Source organism: Phocoena sinus, chromosome 10, assembly GCF_008692025.1.
Source record: "Phocoena sinus isolate mPhoSin1 chromosome 10, mPhoSin1.pri, whole genome shotgun sequence".
NCBI lineage: Eukaryota > Metazoa > Chordata > Mammalia > Artiodactyla > Phocoenidae > Phocoena > Phocoena sinus.
In genome coordinates, this window is record NC_045772.1 from 69,501,764 (window position 1) to 69,525,442 (window position 23,679).

At 36.8% G+C, this 23,679-nt stretch overlaps 1 protein-coding gene across 1 annotated transcript in view; it reads left to right on the top strand.

Annotated features, from left to right (window-relative positions):
- The window catches only part of ADAMTS20 (ADAM metallopeptidase with thrombospondin type 1 motif 20), a 208,422-nt gene that overhangs the window by 76,437 nt on the left and 108,306 nt on the right, over positions 1 to 23,679 (top strand). Inside the window, exons 8-12 of the mRNA XM_032645453.1 lie at positions 9,211 to 9,316; positions 11,171 to 11,317; positions 13,175 to 13,316; positions 14,885 to 14,989; positions 22,603 to 22,748. Coding sequence (XP_032501344.1) covers positions 9,211 to 9,316; positions 11,171 to 11,317; positions 13,175 to 13,316; positions 14,885 to 14,989; positions 22,603 to 22,748 — 646 coding nt within the window. The remainder of the gene's footprint in view (positions 1 to 9,210; positions 9,317 to 11,170; positions 11,318 to 13,174; positions 13,317 to 14,884; positions 14,990 to 22,602; positions 22,749 to 23,679) is intronic.

A 23,679-nucleotide genomic window follows, 5' to 3' on the forward strand; every position in this document is an offset into this window, starting at 1 on the left:
TTGTGATTGGTCTGTTCATATTTTCTATTTCTTCCTGGTTCAGTCTCAGAAGGTTGTGCTTTTCTAATAATTTGTCCATTTCTTCCAGATTGTCCATTTTATTGGCATAGAGTTGCTTGCAGTGATCTCTCATGATCTTTTGTATTTCTGCAGTGTCAGTTGTTACTTCTCCTTTTTCATTTCTAATTCTATTGATTTGAGTCTTTTCCCTTTTTTTCTTGATGAGTCTGGCTGGTGGTTTATCTTTTTTGTTTATCTTCTCAAAGAACCAGCTTTTAGTTTTATTGATCTTTGCTATTGTTTCCTTCATTTCTTTTTCATTTATTTCTGTTCTGATATTTATGATTTCTTTCCTTCTGCTACCTTGGGGTTTTCTTGTTCTTCTTTCTCTAATTGCTTTAGGTGGAACTTTAGGTTGTTTATTCGAGATGTTTCCTGTTTCTTAAGGTAGGTTTGTATTGCTATAAACTTCCCTCTTAGAACTGCTTTTGCTGCATCCCATAGGTTTTGGGTCGTCGTGTCTCCATTGTCATTTGTTTCTAGGTATTTTTTTAATTTCCTCTTTGATTTCTTCAGCGATCACTTCGTTATTAAATAGCGTATTGTTTTGCCTCGATGTGTTTGTATTTTTTACAGATCTTTTCCTGTAGTTGCTATCTGGTCTCATAGCATTGTGGTCGGAAAAGATACTTGATACAATTTCAGTTTTCTTAAATTTACCAAGGCTTGGTTTGTGACCCAAGATATGATCTGTCCTGGAGAATGTTCCATGAGCACTTGAGAAAAATGTGTCTTCTGTTGTTTTTGGATGGAATGTCCTATAAATATCAATTAAGTCCATCTTGTTTAATGTATCATTTAAAGCTTGTGTTTCCTTATTTATTTTCATTTTGGATGATCTGTCCTTTGGTGAAAGTGGGGTGTTAAAGTCCCCTACTATTCATGTGTTACTGTCGATTTTCCCTTTTATGGCTGTTAGTATTTGCCTTATGTATTGAGGTGCTCCTGATTTGATGGAGAAATTAAAACCTTTACAGACAAGGAAAAGCTGAGAGAGTTCAGCACCACCAAACCAGCTCTACAACAAATGCTAAAGGAACTTCTCTAGGCAAGAAACACAAGAGAAGGAAAAGGCCTACAGTAACAAACCCAAAACAATTAAGAATATGGGAATAGGAACATACATATCAATAATTACCTTAAATGTAAGTGGATTAAATGCTCCAACCAAAAGGCATAGACTGGCTGAATGGATATAAAAACAAGACCCATATATATGCTGTCTACAAGAGACCCACTTCATACCTAGGGACACATACAGACTGAAAGTGAGGGGATGGAAAAAGATATTCCATGCAAATGGAAATCAAAAGAAAGCTGGAGTAGCAATTCTCATATCAGACAAAATAGACTTTAAAATAAAGTCTAATACAAGAGACAAAGAAGGACACTACATAATGATCAAGGGATCAATCCAAGAAGAAGATATAACAATTGTCAATATTTATGCTCCCAACTTTTTCTTGTTTACTTTTTGCTAGATTTCTTTTCCTTCAATTTTCCAATGTCCTGTTACTTCAGGTGTTTTTATTGGAAACAACATATAATTGGATTTTAAAAATAACATCCATAATAATGTCTAACTACCAACGTTAGTCCATGTACATTTATTATAATTGTTTTCCATACTTTTATTTCTTTTTGTCTTCATGCTTTATTCATGCATTTTATTATTTTTCTCTTTGGCTGCATCTAATCTGATATTTCACCTGTCCTCTGAATTTTCCAGTTCAACATAAGTTTTTCAATTTAAAATATCCTAGTTAATTCTTATTCAAAATCTGTGTGTTCATTTTGTTTACATTCCTTTTATATTTGCTTATATTTGTAATTGCCTTTCATGTTTACTGACACATTTATTTGGAGTAATTTTATATACCATCTTTGACAATTCCCATATCCTAAACATTTGATAGCCAAATATGTGGTTTCTGCTAACTTTCTCTTATGCTGACTTGTTGGTTTGTATGTTTGGTTATCTCTGATCATAAACTCATATTTACTTAATATTAATCCATAAGGTTAGTGGTGGACCACTTAAAAAGTGTGTGCTTTCCTCTAGAGAGCGTTTTCAGTTGTTTTTGCTGTAATCCAAAGGGTGTTACTAACCAAGGTCCCTGACTTAAGACAGAGAATTCAGAATCAGATCCTCTACCTTGAAACTTCCTATAGCAAGCTCTGGATCATATTGCTTTTATCAGTATTATCCCTCAGAGTAATTCCTATCCCTACTGTTCATTGCTTACCAATTAGAATTTAGCCCATGGTATAAATGTTTATATGTATGTATGCATGTGTGCATAGGTATGAGATGGGCAGGGGGAGAATATATGTTAGGTTTTGGAGGTGTGGGGATTTGATAGTTCTTGTACACTGTGAGGTCAGTATTCATCAAAAAAGTATTTTTTAATACTTGTCTTGTTTCTTTGTGGTAGGAGGACTGTCTAGAAACTCTAATCTTCCACAAATGTGGAAACCGACACCTGCTACTCTAATTTTTACAACAGACCCCATTCTCTTCTCCTTGCAAACTATTCTCTGACTTTGTAGACATATTTTATGAGTCAATCATCTAAGAAGAATCCATTGATATATTTCTTATATTATCTATGCCTTGTTGTCACATCTTTATACTAAAAGTTAAGTATGAATATGTCAGCCATATCTTACTATTTTTTAATGATTTAATGCTAGACATTCTGGGCTATTCATGTAGAAGTGGGTGGTCTCCTGGTCCCCATTCTTTTTTTGCAGTTTTCAGCCACTCCTGTGCACATAAATCATAGTGATATCAGAAACATAGAATGTGAAAATAAAAGTGTTCCTATTATGCTTTAAGTCAAGCGTAATGGTGATGATAATGATAGCTGATATATTTGAGTGCCTACTATGTATCATACACTATATTAAGGTTAACATGATTGGACTTATTTAGTCTTCACAACAAACCTATGAAGTAAGACCTATAATTTCAATTTTATAAATGAGGATAAATAATTTGCCCAAGGCTACATAGTGTATATTAATACAAGATTTAGTATTTTTTCCCATCTAAAATATGTGGAAAAAAATAACAAACTAAGAATAGTTTTTTTAACATCTTTATTGTAATATAATTTCTTCACAATGTTGTGTTATTTTCTGCTGTATAACAAAGTGAATCAGCTATATGTATACATATATCCCCTTTTCCCCTCCCTCTTGCATCTCCCTCCCACCCTCCCTATCCCACCCCACCAGGTGGTCACAAAACATCGAGCTGATCTCCCTGTGCAATGCAGCTGCTTCCCACTAGCTATCTATTTTACATTTAGTAGTGTATATATGTCAATGCTACTCTCTCACTTCATCCCAGCTTACCCTTCCCCCTCCCTGTGTTCTCAAGTCCATTCTCTATGTCTGTCTGCGTCTTTATTCCTGTCCTGCCTCTAGGTACATCAGAACCATTTTTTTTTTTTTAGATTCCATATATATGTGTTAGCATATGGTATTTGTTTTTCTCTTTCTGACTTACTTCACTCTGTATGGCAGACTCTATGGCCATCCATTTCATTACTTTTATGGCTGAGTAATATTCTATTGTGTATATGTGCCACATCTTCTTTATCAATTCATCTGTCAATGGACACTCAGGTTGCTTCCATGTCCTGGCTATTGTAGATACTGCTGCAGTGAACATTGGGATACATGTCTCTTTTTGAATTATGGTCTCCTCAGGGTATATGCCCAGTAGTGGGATTGGTGGGTCATATGGTAATTCTATTTTTAGTTTTGTAAGGAACCTCCATAGTGTTCTCCACTAGTGGCTGTATCAATTTACATTCCCACCAACAGTACAAGAGGGTTGCCTTTTCTCTACACCCTCTCCAGCATTTATTGTTTGTAGACTTTTTGATAATGGCCATTCTGACCGGAGTGAAGTGATACCTCATTGTAGTTTTGATTTGCATTTCTCTAATGATTAGTGATGTTGAGCATCTTTTCATGTGTTTGTTGGCAATCTGTATATCTTCTCTGGAGAAACATGTATTTAGGTCTTATGCCCATTTTGGATTGGGCTGTTTGCTTGTTTGATTTTGAGCTGCATGAGCTGCTTGTATATTTTGGAGATTAATCCTTTGTCAGTTGCTTCATTTCCAAATATTTTCTCCCATTCTGAGATTTGTGTTTTGGTCTTTTTTATGGTTTCCTTTGCTGTGCAAAACTTTTAAGTTTCATTAGGTCCCATTTGTTTATTTTTGTTTTTATTTCCATTTCTCTAGGAGGTGGGTCAAAAAGGATCTTGCTATGATTTGTGTCATAGATTATTCTGCCTATATTTCCTCTAAGAGTTTGATGGTGTCTGGCCTTACATTTAGGTCTTTAATCCATTTTGAGTTTATTTTTGTATATGGCATTAGAGAGTGTTCTAATTTCATTCTTTTACATGTAGCTGTCCATTTTTCCCAGCACCACTTCTTGAAGTGGCTGTCTTTTCTCCACTGTATATTCTTGCCTCCTTTATCAAAGATAAGGTGACCATATGTGTGTGGGTTTTCTCTGGGCTTTCTGTCCTGTTCCATTGATCCATATTTCTGTTTTTGTGCTGGTACCATACTATCTTGATTACTGTCGCTTTGTAGTATAGTCTGAAGTCAGGGAGCCAGATTCCTCCTGCTCTGTTTTTCTGTCTCAAGATTGCTTTGGCTATTCGCAGTCTTTTGTGTTTCCATACAAATTGTGAAATTTTTTGTTCTAGCCCTGTGAAAAATGCCATTGGTCGTTTGATAGGGATTGCGTGGAATCTGTATATTGCTATGGGTATTGTAGTCATTTTCACAATGTTGATTCTTCCAATCCAAGAACATGGTATATCTTTCCATCTGTTTGTATCATGTTTAATTTCTTTCATCAGTGTCTCATAGTTTCCTGTTTCTTAAGGTAGGATTGTATTTCTATAAACTTCCCTCTTAGAACTGCTTTCGCTGCATCCTATAGGTTTTGGGTCATCGTGGTTTCATTGTCATTTGTTTCTAGGTATTTTTTGATTTCCTCTTTGATTTCTTCAGTGATCTGTTGGTTGTTTAATAGCATATCATTTAGCCTCCATGTGTTTGTATTTTTTACAGTTTTTTTCCTGTAATTGATATCTAGTCTCATAGCATTGTGTTTGGAAAAGGTAGTTCGTACGATTTCAGTTTTCTTAAATTTATCAAGGCTTTATTAGACCCAAGATATGATCTATCCTGGAGAATGTTCCATCAGCACTTGAGTAGAAAGTGTATTCTGTTGTTTTTGGATGGAATGTCCTATAAATATCAGTTAAGCCCATCTTGTTTAATGTGTCATTTAAAGCTTGTGTTTCCTTATTTATTTTCCTTTTGGATGATCTGTCCTTTGGTGAAAGTGGGATGTTAAAGTCCCCTACTATTATTGTGTTACTGTCAATTTCCTCTTTTATGGCTGTTAGCATTTGCCTTATGTAGTGAGGTGCTCCTATGTTGGGTGCATAAATATTTACAATTGTTATATCTTCTCTTGGATTGATCCCTTTATCATTATGTAGTGTCCTTCTTTGTCTCTTGCTATAGTCTTTACTTTTAAGTCTACTTTGTCTGATATGAGAATTGCTACTCCAGCTTTCTTTTGATTTCCATTTGCATGGAATATATTTTTCCATCCCCTCACTTTCGGTCTATATGTGTCCCTAGGTCTGAAGTGGGTCTCTTGTAGTCAGCATGTATACGGGTCTTTTTTTTGTATCCATTCAGCCAGTCTGTGTCTTTGGTTGGAGCATTTAATCCATTTACGTTTAAGGTAATTATTAATATGTACTTTCCTATTACCATTTTCTTAATTGTTTTGGGTTTGTTTTTGTAGGTATTTTCCTTCTCTTGTGTTTCCTGCCTAGAGAAGTTCCTTTAGCATTTGTTGTAAAGCTGGTTTCATGGTGCTGAGTTCTCTTCACTTTTGCTTGTCTCTAACGGTTTTAATTTCTCCATCGAATCTGAATAAGATCCTTTCTGGGTAGAGTAATCTTGGTTGTAGGTTTTTCCCTTTCATCACTTTAAATATGTCCTGCCACTCCCTTCTGGTTTGCAGAGTTTCTGCTGAAAGATCAGCTCTTAACCTTATGGGTATTCGCTTGTATGTTATTAGTTGCTTTTCCCTCGCTGCTTTTAATATTTTTTCTTTGTATTTCTTTGATAGTTCGATTAATATGTGTCTTGGCATGTTTCTCCTTGGATTTATCCTGTATGGGACTCTCTGTGCTTCCAGGACTTGACTGACTATTTCCTTTCCCATGTTAGGGAAGTTTTCAACTATAATCTCTTCAAATATATTCTCAGACCCTTTCTTTTTCTCTTCTTCTTCTGGGACCCCTGTAATTCGAATGTTGGTGCATTTACTATTGTCTCAGAGGTCTCTGAGAGTGTCCTCGATTCTTTTCATTCTTTTTTCTTTATTCTGCTCTGTGGTAGTTATTTCCACTCTTTTATCTTCCAGGTCACTTATCCGTTCTTCTGCCTCAGTTATTCTGCTATTGATTCCTTCTAGAGAATTTTAAATTTCATTTATTGTGTTGTTCATCATTGTTTTTTTGCTCTTTAGTTCATCTAGGTCCTTGTTAGATGTTTCTTGTATTTTCTCCATTCTATTTCCAAGTATTTGGATCATCTTTACTATCATAACTCTGAATTCTTTTTCAGGTAGACTGCTTATTTCCTCTTCATTTGTTTGGTCTGGTGGGTTTTTTCCTTGCTCCTTCATCTGCTGCATATTTGTCTGTCTTCTCATTTTGTTTAACATACTGTGTTTGGGGTCTCCTTTTTCCAGGCTACAGGTTCGTAGTTCCTGTTGTTTTTTGTATCTGCCCCCAGTGGGTGAGGTTGGTTCAGTGGCTTGTGTAGGCTTGGTGGAGAGGACTGGTGCCTGTGTTCTGGCGGGTGGGGCTGGATGTTTTCTTTCTGGTGGGCAGGCCCACATCTGGTGGTGTGTTTTGGGGTGTCTGTGAACTTAATATGATTTTAGGCAGCCCCTTTGCTAATGGGTGGGGTTGTGTTCCTGTCTTGCTAGTTGATTGGCATGGGGCCTCCATCACTGGAGCTTGCTGGCTGTTGGGTGGAGCTGGGTCTTAGCATTGAGACGGAGATCTCTGGGACAGCTCTCACTGATTGTTATTACATGGGGCCAGGAGGTCTCTGGTGGTCCAATGTCCTGAACTCGGCTCTCCCACATCAGAGGCTCAGCCCTGACCCCAGGCTGGAGCACCAAGTCCCTGTCAGCCACACGGATGTTTTACAGGGTCTTTCTCCACCCAGGGACTCAGCCAGGATTTTAGGCAATGGGTTCTGAGTCCAAAAAGTGCCTCTATTTGGGACTTGCAGAACATGGCATAGGAGAGAATTCAATATTTTCTTGGAGTTGGATTTGCTTTCTTATACTTCTCCCATTGCCCTGCAAAATCCTTCCCTGAGTAGCTGCTGCTCCTTTATTCTTACCTCCTCAATTGAACACACCCTAAGGATAGTTCTTAATGACAAATACAAGATGTTGGTAATAATTACTAGGTTTCCTGCTCATTTATCCTTTTGCAAGTACTGTTGCCTTAGTCTCTGAGCATGTTTTATAAAGTATGTTAAAAAATGGTTTTTATTCTTTAACATGATGGATTGGTGACTCTGTGTAGCTTCTTGCACTTCCAAACATGGGGAATCTGTGTCAGATTTGGGCCTGTGCTGCTTTATTCTATCTCTGCCCAGTTTTAGAGAACCATTGATCAACACGAGTGAATCTAGGCACAAACCCTCAGCCGGCTGCTTGGTACCATAAGGCTATACATTCACTTTGATTTTTGTTGGTCTTGCCTATGGAGATATTTGATCATGATCTCTAATCATATGCAATGCATATTTTTACAGATATGTCATGTGACTAAAATGTTCAGTTTAGAATATATCTATCTTTAAGCATGTAACATAAAGTTTAGGTGGTAATGGAGTCAATATTGTGTTCCAAATACACAGCCCTGAAAATGAATACACTGGAATTGAGCCACTAGGCAAATTGAAAATACTAATGAAGGCAAGGGAACGCCAGCATATTCATGAAAGAAATGTGTTCAGTTTATTCTGACATTTATGACTAAGAGAATACATAGGAAGAGGGAGCTAAAACACAGTAGCTAATATAAGTATTTATTTTATATTAAGAAATTTCTAAATGTAAAACTTTACAGTAAGAAACTGGTTATTTTACATATGATAATCTTTTTTTAATGAAAGGAATCATTGTAGGAGAACAGATAAATTTGCAGGCAAATATTGAAGGCTAGCAATAGCAAAAACCATTGTATTATGTTGAAAAGTAAAATGAAATGCTACCTTGGTTGATGATGGAGTAGGATTATTATAATGAACATTTATTTTGAATTTCTTTTTCTAGACTAAAAGACTATATCAATTGTAACTATTGCTGTCTTTGGTGTCCAACCAGTTCATGCTGTCTTCTTCTTTCAGCAGCAATTCGAGTTGCAGAGTTGCACGTTGTTATTTAAATGAGTGACTAGATCTTGACATGTGATACATTTCCCATTGCTGAAGTGGTTACAAAATCAAGTGCTTCCAGTGATTATATTATTATCATGTTTTATTTAACACATATTAAATTCAGGCACTATTCTAAGCATTTAATATATTTTTACTCATTTAATTATCATATGGTAATTGAATAATTGTATGCTGCTTCAAAACTTTAAAAAATAAAAGAAAATTTATAATTTATATTGTTCTGTGCTATTTTCTTTATTAGTGCTATTACCAATTTAAACATTTATTACCTTTCCTATTACACACACTAACGTGGCATAAAACTTCATTCTTCCTGTAATAAATTTTTAAATTTATTTTTCTGTTTTTTAAAAAACTGTTTGCCTATCCCATATTTTGGATTATTTTCTTCAGTAAAAGAATCCAAGAATTTGCTGAAAAGATTTCAACTACAGACAAAACATTCTGTTCTTTTTTTCTTCACCTTACAAAACGTTCATGCAATATTAACAGTCAACTGCATTCATTTCTAAGTAGTAATGCCAATGATAAATGCTTTAGTGCTTTCTTTATGATTCTGGTATTTCCCATTTTGTTGAAATACAAACGTGAAATTTTTCAGGTTTAGCAGAATTAGGTACCCTGTGTGATCCTTTACGGAGTTGCTCTATTAGTGAAGAAAATGGACTCAGTGCTGCCTTTACCATAGCCCACGAGCTTGGGCATGTGTAAGTACCTTCTGTCACCTCAGTAACGTGCCTTCTATATACCATTGCACAAATGTCTAAAATTCCATCTTCAATTGAATAATTAGCACCTTTATATCTTTATAAAGTATTAGTAGTGTAATTTTCACCCCTGAAATTCTAACTCTGGCTCTTTTGTGATCTATGTTAGGTCAGACAGGCTGCACAGATCAACAGACTAAGCAAAGAACTAGAGCTTGGGAATTCTTTTATTTCATTTACTGTATTGGATTACATGACAAGCACTTCTGGCCTCTATCCCTTGTTATCCTATACATGACCAGGTACTGTGCTCTACCATCTTATGGGAGGGCCTGCAGGGGCCCCTGGTTCTGGGGAACTCCCCAAAATATTTGTAGTACCAATTCATTTCCTGCTTTTATAGCTCAGAGCCCCAGCAGAAGATGTGGCCTGTGGGAATTTCTTAATTACTAAAAGATTTTTTAAAAAATTTCCTCCCAGTTCCATAGTTTTTTTGTTTGTTTGTTTTTTTGTTTTTTAATTTGAGATTCTCCTATCTGTTCCTGCATTATTAAAAATTCTACTGGGGTTTTATGCTCTAATAATGTGGAGGCTGTGATTTCCCATGATACCCTTGGGGCTCCCAGAGAAAATCAGAAACCCCTCTGAAACTCATCCCCTGAAAAATGATCCCAAATATACCCCCAGTACTCCTTTGATTTCTTGGTTATCTGCTAATAAGGAATTGAGGCTAGAGTTGCCTCTCTTCACTACATTTTCTTTTCCTGGTCATGGCTTAACGTCATTAGAGTATTCAGCTGGAATAATTTCATGTGGAGATTGTTTTTATTAAACTAGTGCCTCTTCAGTTCCCTTTAGCATGGTTATATCTCATGACCATCCACAAGATGCACACTCAGATTTTTATATTGTTTGTTGAAGTCGGGGCAGATCAGGAACCTGCCTGAGGTACATCATGCATTGCAACATCTGGAAAGCACTGATTTCAGGTTACTTCTGGTGCTAACGAGGAGAAGAGTGTTCTTGCAGAGGGTACCATCTTAGACATTTATTTTCTTCCTGAGAAACTCTTTAGGTGTCTTTAGAATATAGGTAAGTAGTTTAATTAAAATACTGATTTATGTACACATTTTGATAGGCAAGGATCTGAATCAAGTGGTTTCTTCTAAATGTGAGTTTTTACTGGGGTCCTCAAAAGAATGTGTAGGATTTGTTGCTGACCAGCTAATCATTTAATAGCATTGCTCTTATTGTGAAGATTTGGTTGCCCTTTAGGAATATTTTTATTATTCCAGTTCAATCAAATCATCACTTATTGATTATAAACCAGAAAGAGCACTTAGGCTGTTTCATATGAAATAGATGGAAAATATAGAGTGATATGAAATTAAAGAAGTGCTTTTTGTGGTTTTTTTTTTTTTTTTTTTTTTTTTGATACTGTAGTGATAGTCAATGGTCTGGAATTTAGTGTGGTAGAGCCTTCACCTAATATTTCCACACACATCTCCTAGGGTACGTGTGTTGGATGCTACAGTTATTTTTATGTTAATGCTAAGTCCATATTGTGATGAAGTAAGCCAGAATCCAAGTATTTTGATTGTTTAAATTCAAATACCAAATCAACAGACTGTGCTACTGATCAAAGTTATAATCTACTGTTTCTTAGACATCATGCCCTTCTAAACATGAAGGTAACCCTAGCATTACAATACTTTATGGAGAGATCAAGAGTACAAATCCTGATGTAATCAGATTTATCTGCATTTTAGATTATACTTTAAACATAGGAGATCTGTTTCTAATGTTGTATACATATTTTAGTATTCTTTTTTAAGTGTTTATTTTTATTTTTAGATTTAATGTTCCACACGATGATAGTTTTAAATGTAAGGAAACTGGAATTAAACATCAGTATCATGTAATGGCTCCAACTTTAAATTACCACACAAGTCCTTGGACCTGGTCAAAATGTAGTCAGAAATACATCACTGAATTCCTAGAGTAAGTGATTTTGTGTTACTTTAGTTAAATAATTGAACATTTATTAGATTATGAAATTTGAAACTTGTATGTTCTTTTAGAGTGGTTCAATCTCTGTTGAGTTTTTTATGGTTTAAGCTTACTTTCACTGTACAAATGGATGTTTAAAAACAAGAAAAGAATTTTATTTCATTCTTAACTAATATTTTTGGTGTGCGGGGGGGCAGTTCAGATCTAGCTATCATGTTTTTTTTTTTTTATTTGGGCTCTCTGTTATGGGAAAAACTTATTTTAGGGGGAGACTTAATGGGAATCAAAGCTTCCTTGTGTGTGTTTGAATTTTTTCAGAAGCTACTAGGTAATAGTTTAAGAGGAGTTTAGTTCAAGTTTGAGGTGCCCTTGAAGGGCAAAGAATAGCTAAAGTCAAACTATGAATATTACAAATAGTTCTCTGAAGGGATATGGAATCTCTAGGTTTACCTGTTCTTTGGAGGCTCTTCCCAGCTCTGAAGACAGGAGGCAGATCCAGATTGTTCTTGCCTTGCCTTTTCAACTCCTACCAGGTTTCTCTGCTTCCCAACTTCTTATCCAAATGGTATTTCTATCCTACTTACTGAAACTTGTTCAAAAGGCAAGGCCAAGCTCTTATAAACACAATACTGTTTGATTTTTTTCTACTACATATTCTAATCACCAATTTATGCAGTTTTAGTTACCTATCTTTATGAGAACTACAGGAATAAATGAAACCATGTTTTGGAATATATGTGTATAAATATATCCCTTAATTATAATCAGCAGTGATTATTTATCCTTGTATGGGAACTTGATTTGAAAGCACAATACACAGTTGCTGATCTATACATGACTGCATATAGCTTTGTTTAATTGCTGACTGAGGTATTGATTAAAAATACCAGTGGGTGTGCTTATTTTTGGAAGGGGGTAATATGATTCTAGCCAATGGGTATTTTAAAAATTACATGTTCATTTTTGGGACAAAATTTAATTTGCCCTCTAGCTGTAAAAAATCCCCACCAAGATATTTCTTCTAATTATTTCCATTGAATAAATTGCTGCTTTTAACCCAATTAGAATGGCTGAACATTTTCACAAAGTTTTCTGCAGACTATCTATCGTGTGACAAACTAGGAATAGCAAATACACATTTTCACCACTATTTACCACTTTTCTAACTCCTTCAAGATATTATATCATATACTTTAATAGCAATTTGCAAGGCAAACACTACCACTCTCAATTTACAGATGAGGAGATTTAGGCTCAGGGAGACTAAATAACTTGTTCACACCATGCATTCTGGGAAGTGATGAGACCCAAATGCAAACTCCCAAAGCTGACATTATTGACTCTGCTTTATATTATTTTCCTAAAAAAACTCTTTGAGATGGAGACCGCATAACACTTTTGGAAATTCCTTTGTTTTGTTGTCACTTAGAGCTATCAATGTACTTTCTCAGATGATCTGAAAACTTTACTTTTTACATTTTGACAATTTGGACATTAGATATAGAGCATTGCTATCGGATAGCAAAGCAGACCAAAAGTGTAGTGTGATCAAAATAGGAATGTATGTTTCAAACATGATATTGTGATGAATTTTTGTTTATTTGTTATTCTTTTTTAAAAATGTTTACCTTTAAGGCAGTTGTGGGGATCAAATGAGAACAAACACATAAAATGTCCTTTATAAACTGAGGTTTTCATACTGACTTTCATGTGAGTTGGTTTTTAAATTATGAAAAAATATTGATAGTTTCTTTGAAAGTGCAGAGCTATAGAAAATGTGATAAAGAATCTTATACTGAAATGCATCCATATGTATGCACAGTACTTTGTTTTCTGTCATTGTTACAGTACTGGTCATGGGGAATGCCTCCTTGACAAACCAAATGGAAGAGTATACGATCTGTCTTCACAACTTCCTGGATCAGTGTATGATGTAAACAAGCAATGTGAACTTATGTTTGGTCCTGGATCACAAGTGTGTCCCTATTTGGTAAGAAAAATTATGTCCTTTTGTTTGAAAACTACCACAAAGTTGTAGTTTGACTACATTTCGAGATGTACATTTATTCTCTTGGACAGACAGTGTGCTGAATACATCTTATTTTTAAGGATTAGAAAAATTTAGTGTTTGTCAGGAAAAGGTTTAAAAAAGTATCCCCCGTCAGAAAACAAGAGTCACAGAGAGGTTACCGAAAATTAAAAGCATTCAAATAGTTATTTTCAAATGATGTTGTTTTGTGGGTGGGAGAAGAAAATATAAGTGTTTTGATAATGAATTGTATTAAAGGCCCCAGGAATCTCAGAGACTACATTTTAATTTATACAGATTTGAATCCAAAGGAATGAAATTTGGCTCTTGTTGTTTAGTTTTCATTAAACCATTACTCTATAATTTATTTTGAGGATTTTTCACAGGTTAGATGCTTCAAATTTCCACCGAAATAGCTGAATTAACATTTTTACTGAATCTATAACCAAGATTTTACCTTATCTTGAGGGTAAATTAAATTTAGGATTTAGTTTGAATAAACGTCACTACTTTGGTGAATCCATGCTTTTCTTTTCCAAGCAGAATACTCATTCCATTTTCTTCATTCCTGTATAAAACTTTGCCAAATTGCTTACTATACTACTCGACTGTGAGGATCATTGGACCAGGAATCCAGCCTTATTCATTCATTTAAATATCCCCAGGGTGCTGTTCAGGGTCTGCCACATAATAGGCACCAGAAAATCAATGCTTACTGCATGTTGCATGAATGAATAAATGAATGTGTGAAGGAATGTATGAATAAATGAATGAATGAAAGTTACTTAACAGTGAGCACAGGGACATACAAAGCATATTCCGTACAGTGAATAATATTCCTAAAATCTTAAATTTATAAGCTTTTAAACGTCTACTTTGGAGGGGGGAAGATTTACCTTAATTTTTTGTTATAAAAGATACATTTCTTTCCTACCTGACTTAGGTACTGAATGAACTTTGAATTTAAATTTAGAAACAGAAAGGGATTATCTTGGGTATAGCTCCTGTGAGCCTCTGTGAATTTTCTTATCTTGTGAAAACTTCAGAACGCTTTGTTCAAAAGTTGAAAGTATGCATTATATTCACAAAATAGGAAACCAGTATACATTATACAATATTTCTATGCACATTATTCATACATTCCACTGTTGGATCAAAAGGGACTTTTGGAAACTCCTTGTGAATGACATTTAACAACAAAAAGTCCTTTAGAAAAATGTCTTGCAAAGAGAGAAAAATGTCTCACATAATTTTGAATACTTCTACTCCAAGACATCTCTTCCATTGTTCAGTGTTTGATGATAATCCAAAAGTTTTTAAAAATGAAATCTTGCCATTTTATGTGTTTAGAGGAAAATCGATGACTCGGACTGACTTAGCAAATATTTTTTTACTGATTATTTCCCGCTCTGACCATGAAACCAGGAAGTACCTAGGATCAGCTTATAAACCAATGCATGATACTGAATTGATTCCGTGGTTACAGTGTTATTTTCACTCTTGCTTGCCTGCCTTTTCTTACTCTGCAGAAACAATGCAGGCGTCTCTGGTGCACGAGTGCAGAAGGAGTTCACAAGGGCTGTCGCACTCAACACATGCCACTGGCAGATGGAACAAACTGTGGTCCTGGGATGGTAGGTTTTCTCGAAGGGTGAGTCTTGTATCAAGAGATTATCCAAGGATGCGATTGCTCTGTGTTTCAGCATTCTTCCTTTTCGCTGTCAACTTTTGTTCTGCTAGTTGAATTAATGTTTTTGCCCTATTTGTTTGATGTAGTATGTTGTCAAGTGAATTAAAATTTTAATTTTACTCTTCTTTTCAAGATCTAGCGGATGGATATCATAGTTACCTAATAACATGGATATTTAGTTATCTAAGCATATTATAGTCTTGTTATTAAAAATGAGTCTAGCCATAGATATTACAGCAAATCCCCCAAATTCAAGGATGTTACCATTGTATATGTTTTATCCTAAAAATTCAGATAAGTATAATTGAAAGTTTTAAGTGGCTTCTTCAGATTTTTATTGGTGTTAATGTTTAAAATACATTGTACTGCAAGATAAACTGCCTACCATACTACATCTTTGCCATTCTAGCATCAGTCATGAACTTACCTAATCTGCCAACATGATGTCAAGTGATAGGGTTCACCAAGATAATGAAATGTGGTATATTACATTGATTGATTTGCGGATATTGAACGATTGAATCCTTGGGATAAATCCCACTTGATCATGGTGTATGATCCTTTTAATGTATTGTCGAATTCAGTTTGCTAATATTTTGTTGAAGATTTTTGCATCTATGTTCATCAGTGATACTGGTCTGTAATTTTCTTTTTTTTGTGATATCTTTGTCTGGTTTTGGTATCAATGTGATGCTGGCCTTGTAGAATGAATTCAGAAGCATTCCTTCCTCTGTAATTTTTTGGAATAGTGTGAGAAGAATAAGTGTTAACTCTTCTCTAAATGTTTGGTAGAATTCACTTGTGAAGCCCTTTGGCCCTGGACTTTCATTAGTTGGGAGTTTTTTAAATTACTGATTCAGTTTCATTACTAGTAAACTTCATGTACTGGTGTTTTTATATTTTCTTTTTCTTCCTGGGATTTAGTCTTGAGAGATTGTATATTTCTAGGAATTTGTCCATTTCTTCTAGGTTGTCCATTTTATTGGCATATAATCATTTATAGTAATTTCTTAGGATCCCTTGTGTTTCTGTGGTGTCAGTTGTAACTTCTCCTATTTCATTTCTGATTTTATTGATTTTAGCCCTTTCTCTGTTTCTTCTTGATGGGTCTGAATAAATCAATTTTGTTTGTCTTTTCAAAGAACCAGCTCTTAGTCTCATTGATCTTTTCTATTATTTTTTTGTAACTATTTTATTAATTTCTTCTCTGGCCTTTATGATTTCTTTCCTTCTACTAACATTGAATTTTGTTTGTTCTTTTTACCCTAGTTCCTTTAGGTATAAGGTTAAGTTGTTTACTTGAGATTTTTCTTGTTTCATGAGGTAGGATTGTGTCGTTACAAATGTTCCCCTTAGAACTGCATTTGCTACGTTCCATAGATTTTGGATTGTTGTGTTTTTATTTTCATTTGTCTCTAGGTATTTTTTATTTCTTCAGTGACCCATTGGTTGTTTAGTAGCATGTTGTTTAGCCTCCACATGTTTGTGTATTTTACAGTATTTTTCTTGTAGTTGATTTCAGGTCTCATAGGATTGTGGTCAGAAAAGACGCTTGATATGATTTCAGTCATCTTGGTCTTGTTGGTTGCCAGGTTCTGCCTTGTGCGGAGGCTGCTGGCCACTTGTGGGTATGGCTGGGTCCTGGTGTGGCTGGCTGCATGGTTAGGAGAGGCTTGGTCCTGGTGCTAGCTCACTGGTGGGTGGGGCTGGATCCCAGGACAGCTGGCTGTGGGGCCATGGTGCTTCCCAGGGATGGTGTCTGTGGGGTCCAGGGAATCCAGGCACTCATACCTGCCCATTAGTGGGTAAATCTGGTCCCAGGGCTAGTGGTGGCCCATGGTGGGTGAAGCTGGGTTCTGGGCTCTCTAACTGTGGGGCCTGGGGGTCCTAGAGCTGGTCAGTTTGCTGGTAGGTGGGCTATGGCCCAGGAAGTCCTAGGGCTAGTGCTGGTCCATTGGTGTGCTGAATCTGGTCCAGGACCATGGCTGCAGGGCCCTGTTCATCCCAGAGTCCACGTAGGCCAGCAGGTGGCAGGGCCAGGGCCCAGGGGGTACCAGGGCTGATTCCTGCCCCCTGGTGGGTGGAGCTTTGTCTGATGGCCGGCTACAAGTCTCTGGGGATCTAGGGGCTGGGCTTTCCAGGACTGGTGCCAGCAGGCTGGTGAGTGGGGCCAGGTCCTGATGCTAATAAGCTAATAAGGAGGATTAAAAATGGTGCTTGCCAGTACCAGTGTTCTTGTAGGATGAGCTCCCTAAAATGTCTTCTGCCAGAGTCTCTGTTTCCAGGGTGAGTCCCAGTTGCTTTCTCCCTCTCTGGGAGGCTCTCCAAGATCAGCAAGTGGGTCTGACCCAGGCTTCTTTCAAATTCCTGCTTCTTCCCTGGGTCTTGGAGCATGTGAGATTTTTTGTGTGCATTTTTTTTTTTTTTTTTTTTTTCCGGTACGCGGGCCTCTCACTGTTGTGGCCTCTCGCGCCGTGGAGCACAGGCTCCGGACGCGCAGGCCCAGCGGCCGTGGCTCACGGGCCCAGCCGCTCCGCGGCATGTGGGATCTTCCCGGACCGGGGCACGAACCCGCGTCCCCTGCATCGGCAGGCGGACTCTCAACCACTGCGCCACCAGGGAAGCCCTTGTGTGCCTTTTTAAGAGTGAAGTCTCTGTTTCCTACAGCCCTCTGGCTCTCCTGCAAGTAAGTCTTGCTGGCCTTCAAAGCCAGACATTGTGGGGCTCATCTGCCCAGTGTAGGACTCCCAGTCCAGGGAGCCTGATGTGGGTTTTGGACCTCTGGGTCCTTGGGGAGAACCTCTGCAATTGTAATTATCCTCTCGATTGTGGGTTGCCTACCCAGGGGTGTGGGTCTTAACTATACTATGTTCTCTCCTACCCATCTCGTTGTGGTTCCTTCTTTATATCTGTAGTTATAGATCTTTTCTGCTAGACTTCAGGTCATTCTCATTGATAGTTGCTCTGTAAATAGTTGCAATTTTTGTGTGCCCATGGGAGGAGATGAGCTCAGGGTCTACCATCTTTGCCCCATCTCCTGTGTGTTCTTGATTTTAAGTAAATGAAACTATACAGTATAGTCTGTCAGGAGCAAGTGGGTCAGGCTGCTTTTTCTCAACATCATGTTTTGGAGTTTCATTCAAATTGTTGTGTTCATCAGTACTTCATTCCTTTATGTTGAAGTTTAATTCAGCTGCACCATAATTTGTTTACCATTTTCCTGTTGATGGATATTTGGGTCATTACCAGTTTTTGGCTTTTATGAATAAAGCTGCTGTGAGCATCCTTGTATAAGTCCTCTTGTGGACATATATTGCATTTCTCTTGAGTAAATACCTAGAGTAGGATTCCTGGGTCATAGGGTAGGTGTGTGTTTAACTTCATAAGAAAGTACCAAACAATTTTCCAAAGTATGTGAACCATTTTAGACCTACCAAGCAATGTAAATATGAAAGTTTGAGTCGCTTTGCATTCCTTGCCAATTTTTGATAGTGTTAGCCTTAACAAAACTTTAGCCATTCTAGATGGGTGCAAAATAGAATTTCATTGTAATTTTAACTTGCCTTATCCTGATTATCATCAATTTTGAGCATCTTTTCATTTGCTTATTAGCCACTTAAATATTCCCCCGGTGATACGGTATGGAGGGCATGGGTTTTCTGGAATTCAGGTAAATATGATGAGATACTGAAACCTACTATAAAGCCCATGTAGATTAAAGGTAGAGGTGGCATTTGGGATAAAATGTGGATCATGATAGGTATAAATTCCCTTTTTAAAAAAATCAATTAAAAACAGTGAGCCCCTATGCATTAGCCATTTTCAGTATTAAATGGACCTGTTATTAAAGGAAAATTTAAACAAATATCCTATAATTTGGCCTTAACACTCTCCTCTAGTTCCTTTATCTTATGACTATCTTATGTGTGAGATATCTGTTAAATGCTTTTGGCAGTAAATCTATTTGCATGAAGACATGCTGAACCCATCTGATGATGAGTTAATTTTACTATATGGTGAATAGTATAACATTCTTTTTCATGCTTTGATCTCTCAGAAATACATAAATAAATAAGGAACATGCAAGGAATCTTTAAATGTTTCTGGAAGATGCCCACAAAATTTATATGCACATAGTATATTCTATTCTGAGAGTTTGTTTTTGTTCACTTTTATAATGGCTTTCTCATATTGAATGATTTGTTCCAATGGAGGGCACAAAGCATTTTTTTCTGCTAATAATCTTGGTTATAGGATTAATTCATTCAACAAAAATGTATTAAGGACCTACTACATGTCAGATACTATTCTCGGCACTCAGGATACATCAGTGAACAAAAGAGAAAAGATCCTTGTCCCCCCTGGAGCTTGTATTCTAGTGAAGACTGGAGTATTACGAACAATATAATAGTACCATGAATGAGAGAAATAGTGCAGAGGAAAGATTGAAGTTGTGTGGTAGGAGAGGGCAGATTGCATTTTAAACTATGGTGGTCAAGGTCGATCTTATGGGAAGTTGCCTAATGAGCTGTATTTTTGTTTTTTGTTTTTTTTTTAAAGGGACTTCATTTTATTTTATTTATTTATTATTTTTGCAGTACGCGGGCCTCTCACTGTTGTGGCCTCTCCCGTTGTGGAGCACAGGCTCCAGACGCGCAGGCCCAGCGGCCATGGCTCACGGGCCCAGCCGCTCCACGGCATGTGGGATCCTCCCGGACCAGGGCACGAACCCGTGTCCCCTGCATCGGCAGGCGGACTCTCAACCACTGCGCCACCAGGGAAGCCCATGAGTTGTTTTAAAGGAAGTGAGGGAGTTAGCTTTGAGGACATCCCAGGGGAGTGAGCTCCAGGAAAAGGGAATGGCCAAACTTCTAAGTCTGGAGTACTGCTGGAGTATTCAAGGAAGAGCAAGGAAGGCATTTTGGCTGGAGTGGAGTGAAGAGAGAGAGAGAGAGATGTATGGGAAGTTACTGGAAGAACTTGCAGGCCATTGTGAGAATGTTGTATAACTCAAAGTGAGATAATTGAAGGATTTGAGCAGAGGAGTCACCTAATTTGACTTAATTTTTAAACTAATTTAAAAAAGGATCATGACCATTCTGACAAATGTTGAGGCTAAACTGTAAGGGCCAAGAGTAGAAACGGAGGAGATGTACTCAGGGAGCTGTTGAAATAATGGAGATGAGAGATGCAGGTGGCTGAAACCAGGTGATGATTAAAACTCAACTTTGTGTATGGTTTTGAAGGAACTAGAGCATTTGCTAATGTGTTAGATATGGAATGTTAGAGGAAGAAGAGATAAGATGACTAGGTTTTTAGCTGATCAAATGAGTCAACTCAGCAGATTTTGAGGGGCCAAGGCAAGAGTTCAGTGTTGATGCGCTATAGTTAAAGTGGCTATTAGACATTCAAATGAAGATGAGGAAGCAGCTGTCTATGGAGTCTGGAGTTCAGGAGAGAGATCTGGACTGAGAATGACTGTCAATAAAGAAGAATAAAGGACTACAATCTGAGCCTCGGGACATTAAGAGGTCAAAAAGAAGAAGAAATAGCAAAAGAAACTGCAAAAGAGAACTCATTAAAGAGAAAAGAAAACCAAGAGTGTGCCAAGCCCTGGAAACCAAGAGAAGAAAAAATGTATCAAAGAAGAAGAATGATCAGCTGTGTCACATACTGTGTCACATAAGTCAGTGAAGACAGAGACTGAGAACTGGCCATTCATCATAGTGTCCTGGAGGCCATTGGTGATGTACACATGAGCAGGTTCATGGACGGTGGAATGATGAGAGAGAATAGACAGAGAGAGTTAGACAATAAACGTAGACAACTCTTTCAAGGAAAAACAGGTCAATAACTGGTGAAGAAAACGAGATCTAAGAAAAGTTCGTTGTTGTTGTTGTTAAAGTGGGAGAAACAAGAGTATGTTTGGAAGTTAAAGAGCATGAGTGGAGTCTTCTCAAACTATCTCTCATAAAGGACCAGTCTTCTCTTTTAAACAGTCCTGGTCATTTATAAACATACTCTTGCACAAAATGATAAAAATGAATGAAAAAAGACATTCAAAGTGTAAGCCAGTTTTTTTCTGTGGAAAACAAAATGGTGGTTCTTCAAAAAGATTAAAAATAGAAATAGATGACCCAACACAAACAATTCTGGGTATATATCCAAAAGAATTGAAAACACGGTCTCTGAGAGATATTCACACACCCGTATTCAGAGTTGCATTATTCACAATAGCCAAAAGATGGGAGCAACACAAGTGTCCATCAGCGGATGAATGGATAACGAAAATGTGATATATACCTACAATGCAGTATTATTCAGTCTTCAAAGGAAGGAAGTTCTGACACATGCTACAACATGGATTAACCTTGAGGACATTATGCTAGGTGAAATAAGCCCATCCTAGAAAGACAAATACTGTGTGATTTCAATTATGTGAGATATACAGAGCAGTCACATTCATAGAAACAGAGTAGAAGGGTGGTTGCCAGTGTCTGGGAGGAGGGGAGGATGGGGAGTTACTGTTTAATGGGTCCAGAGTTTCAGTTTGGAGAAGAGTTCTGTTTATAGATGGCGATGGTTGCGCACCAATGTGAATGTTCTTTATCCCACTGAACTGTACACTTGAAAATGGTTGAGAGTAAATTTTGTTATGTGTACTTTACCACAGTTAAAAATAGAACAAATATAAGCTAATTTTAAAATTATTAACTTTAATAAACGAAATTACTCTGTCAAAATCTTCTGAAAGTTTCTGAACACTTACTCTCAACTTCTGTATACCTCTTCTCCCTACTGACAGTGACTAGTTCAAAGACTGGCATCCGTGCATGGACCGTGTTTTGATTAGCTTTCATGTAGTAGTGCCTGGAGCAGTGATGATGTAGGAGAGATGGGAGAATTGCTGGAGTGGTGTTTGGAGTAGCGAGAAGAGATGAGATGAGGGGCACAGTGGAGGGATCGACTTTGGATTTTTCATGTGTACTAATTGGCAGGAAGGTTGAGTACTGGGCACAGACGCTTTTGGGTGGGTAGAAGGGATGGTGGGAGATTTGGGGCAGATTCTTTTGTACATTTCTACTTTCTTGATGAAAGCAAGGAACGAAGTGGTCTTTGAGACTTTGAATGAGATAGAGCCGAAAGTTAGCTTAAGGCATGGGAGAGTGATAGATATCTTTGCATAAAAATAGAAGCATGGACAAATACCACGTTAACAAATATTTGTTTGCTTCTTTTTCAAAAATATTTTTCATTATACTATTTAAGTTTTCCCCATATGTGTAGGTCTTCCCTCTCCAATGAGACTATAGATCTCATAGGCAAGGTAAATTTCCTATTCATTTTTGCATTCTGTCGATCTTTTTACAGTTACTCAGTAGATACTCAGGAAATATTCACAAAGTGGTGTCACGTGTAATCTCATTTCTGAATTGATAACATTTTGCTTAAAATTGTATACCTTTTTTTCTACTGATCTCTGTGCTATTGTTATTATTACTACGATGTCCTAATGAGATAATGCATGAATCATTTCTTTTTGTTTTATTTTTATAGCATTGCCACCATGGGCTATGTGTAAACAAAGAAATGGACACACGTCCTGTAGATGGCGATTGGGGACCGTGGGGACCTTACAGTTCTTGTTCAAGAACATGTGGAGGTGGAATCAAAAGCACAACCAGGCTCTGTAATCGGCCCGAGTATGTCCTTTTTATGTCACTGTAAATTAAGATTATCTCAAGGCACCAGAAAGTAAACATCAATTTCATTCACTTCTAAAACTGGAGGTCAGTCTGTAAGTTTCTGAGATTCAGAAAACTTCTGGAGTACTTTAAGCCATGTTACTTTATATCTTGGTAGATTCCGACCTTGAACAAAAAAGTAAATTAAAATAGTCTTGAGAATTTGAATCAAGACCAAGCCATTTTCTTTCTTTTTTGATTTGGTGTAAATTTGACAAATAGTTGTCAATAATGATGATAGTAATATAATGGCAGTTTTACTTTTACTGTGCTTCTATTGAAAGATCCTGGCCCCTTTCGACTATGTTTTGGCTTTCCTGGATAAAATATGTAGTTTTTTTTACCGTATTTTTACTGTTTGGTATAATCTGTCATGTCATATTTTCTTTCTCTTCTTTTCATGTTATAGATGCTTCAGTGTCTTTAGTTTGAATAAGAACTGAAGCATAGGTCCTGCTCACCAAACTATTTAAAAGAACTTAGGGATTCCATAAAAATTTAAAAATAATGTTTCTGTTGTTATATGTTATATACATGAAGACTTTTTAATGCAGAAATGTGACATACTTTGAATAAAATCCGACTTAGTTTATTTGAATTTTTGAAAAGTTAATTACGCTGAAAGTCTTCATATTAAGAGAAAAACACTGACAAAAGAGTTTTTATGTTCCAGCATAAGTTGATATAGCGATAGATGGCTATAGATTGATACCATGAAACTCTTTGAACTGAGTGATAAGTAGGATATACACGACAAAGAGGCATATATACTTCTTTTAAAATTTAACATGTTATCATCTTCCTTTCTGATCATCTTTGGCTCACTCTATGTGTCCCGCCACCTCCAAAATGAAGAAACCCTTTTTTGAGGTTTTAAAACAAATCCTCA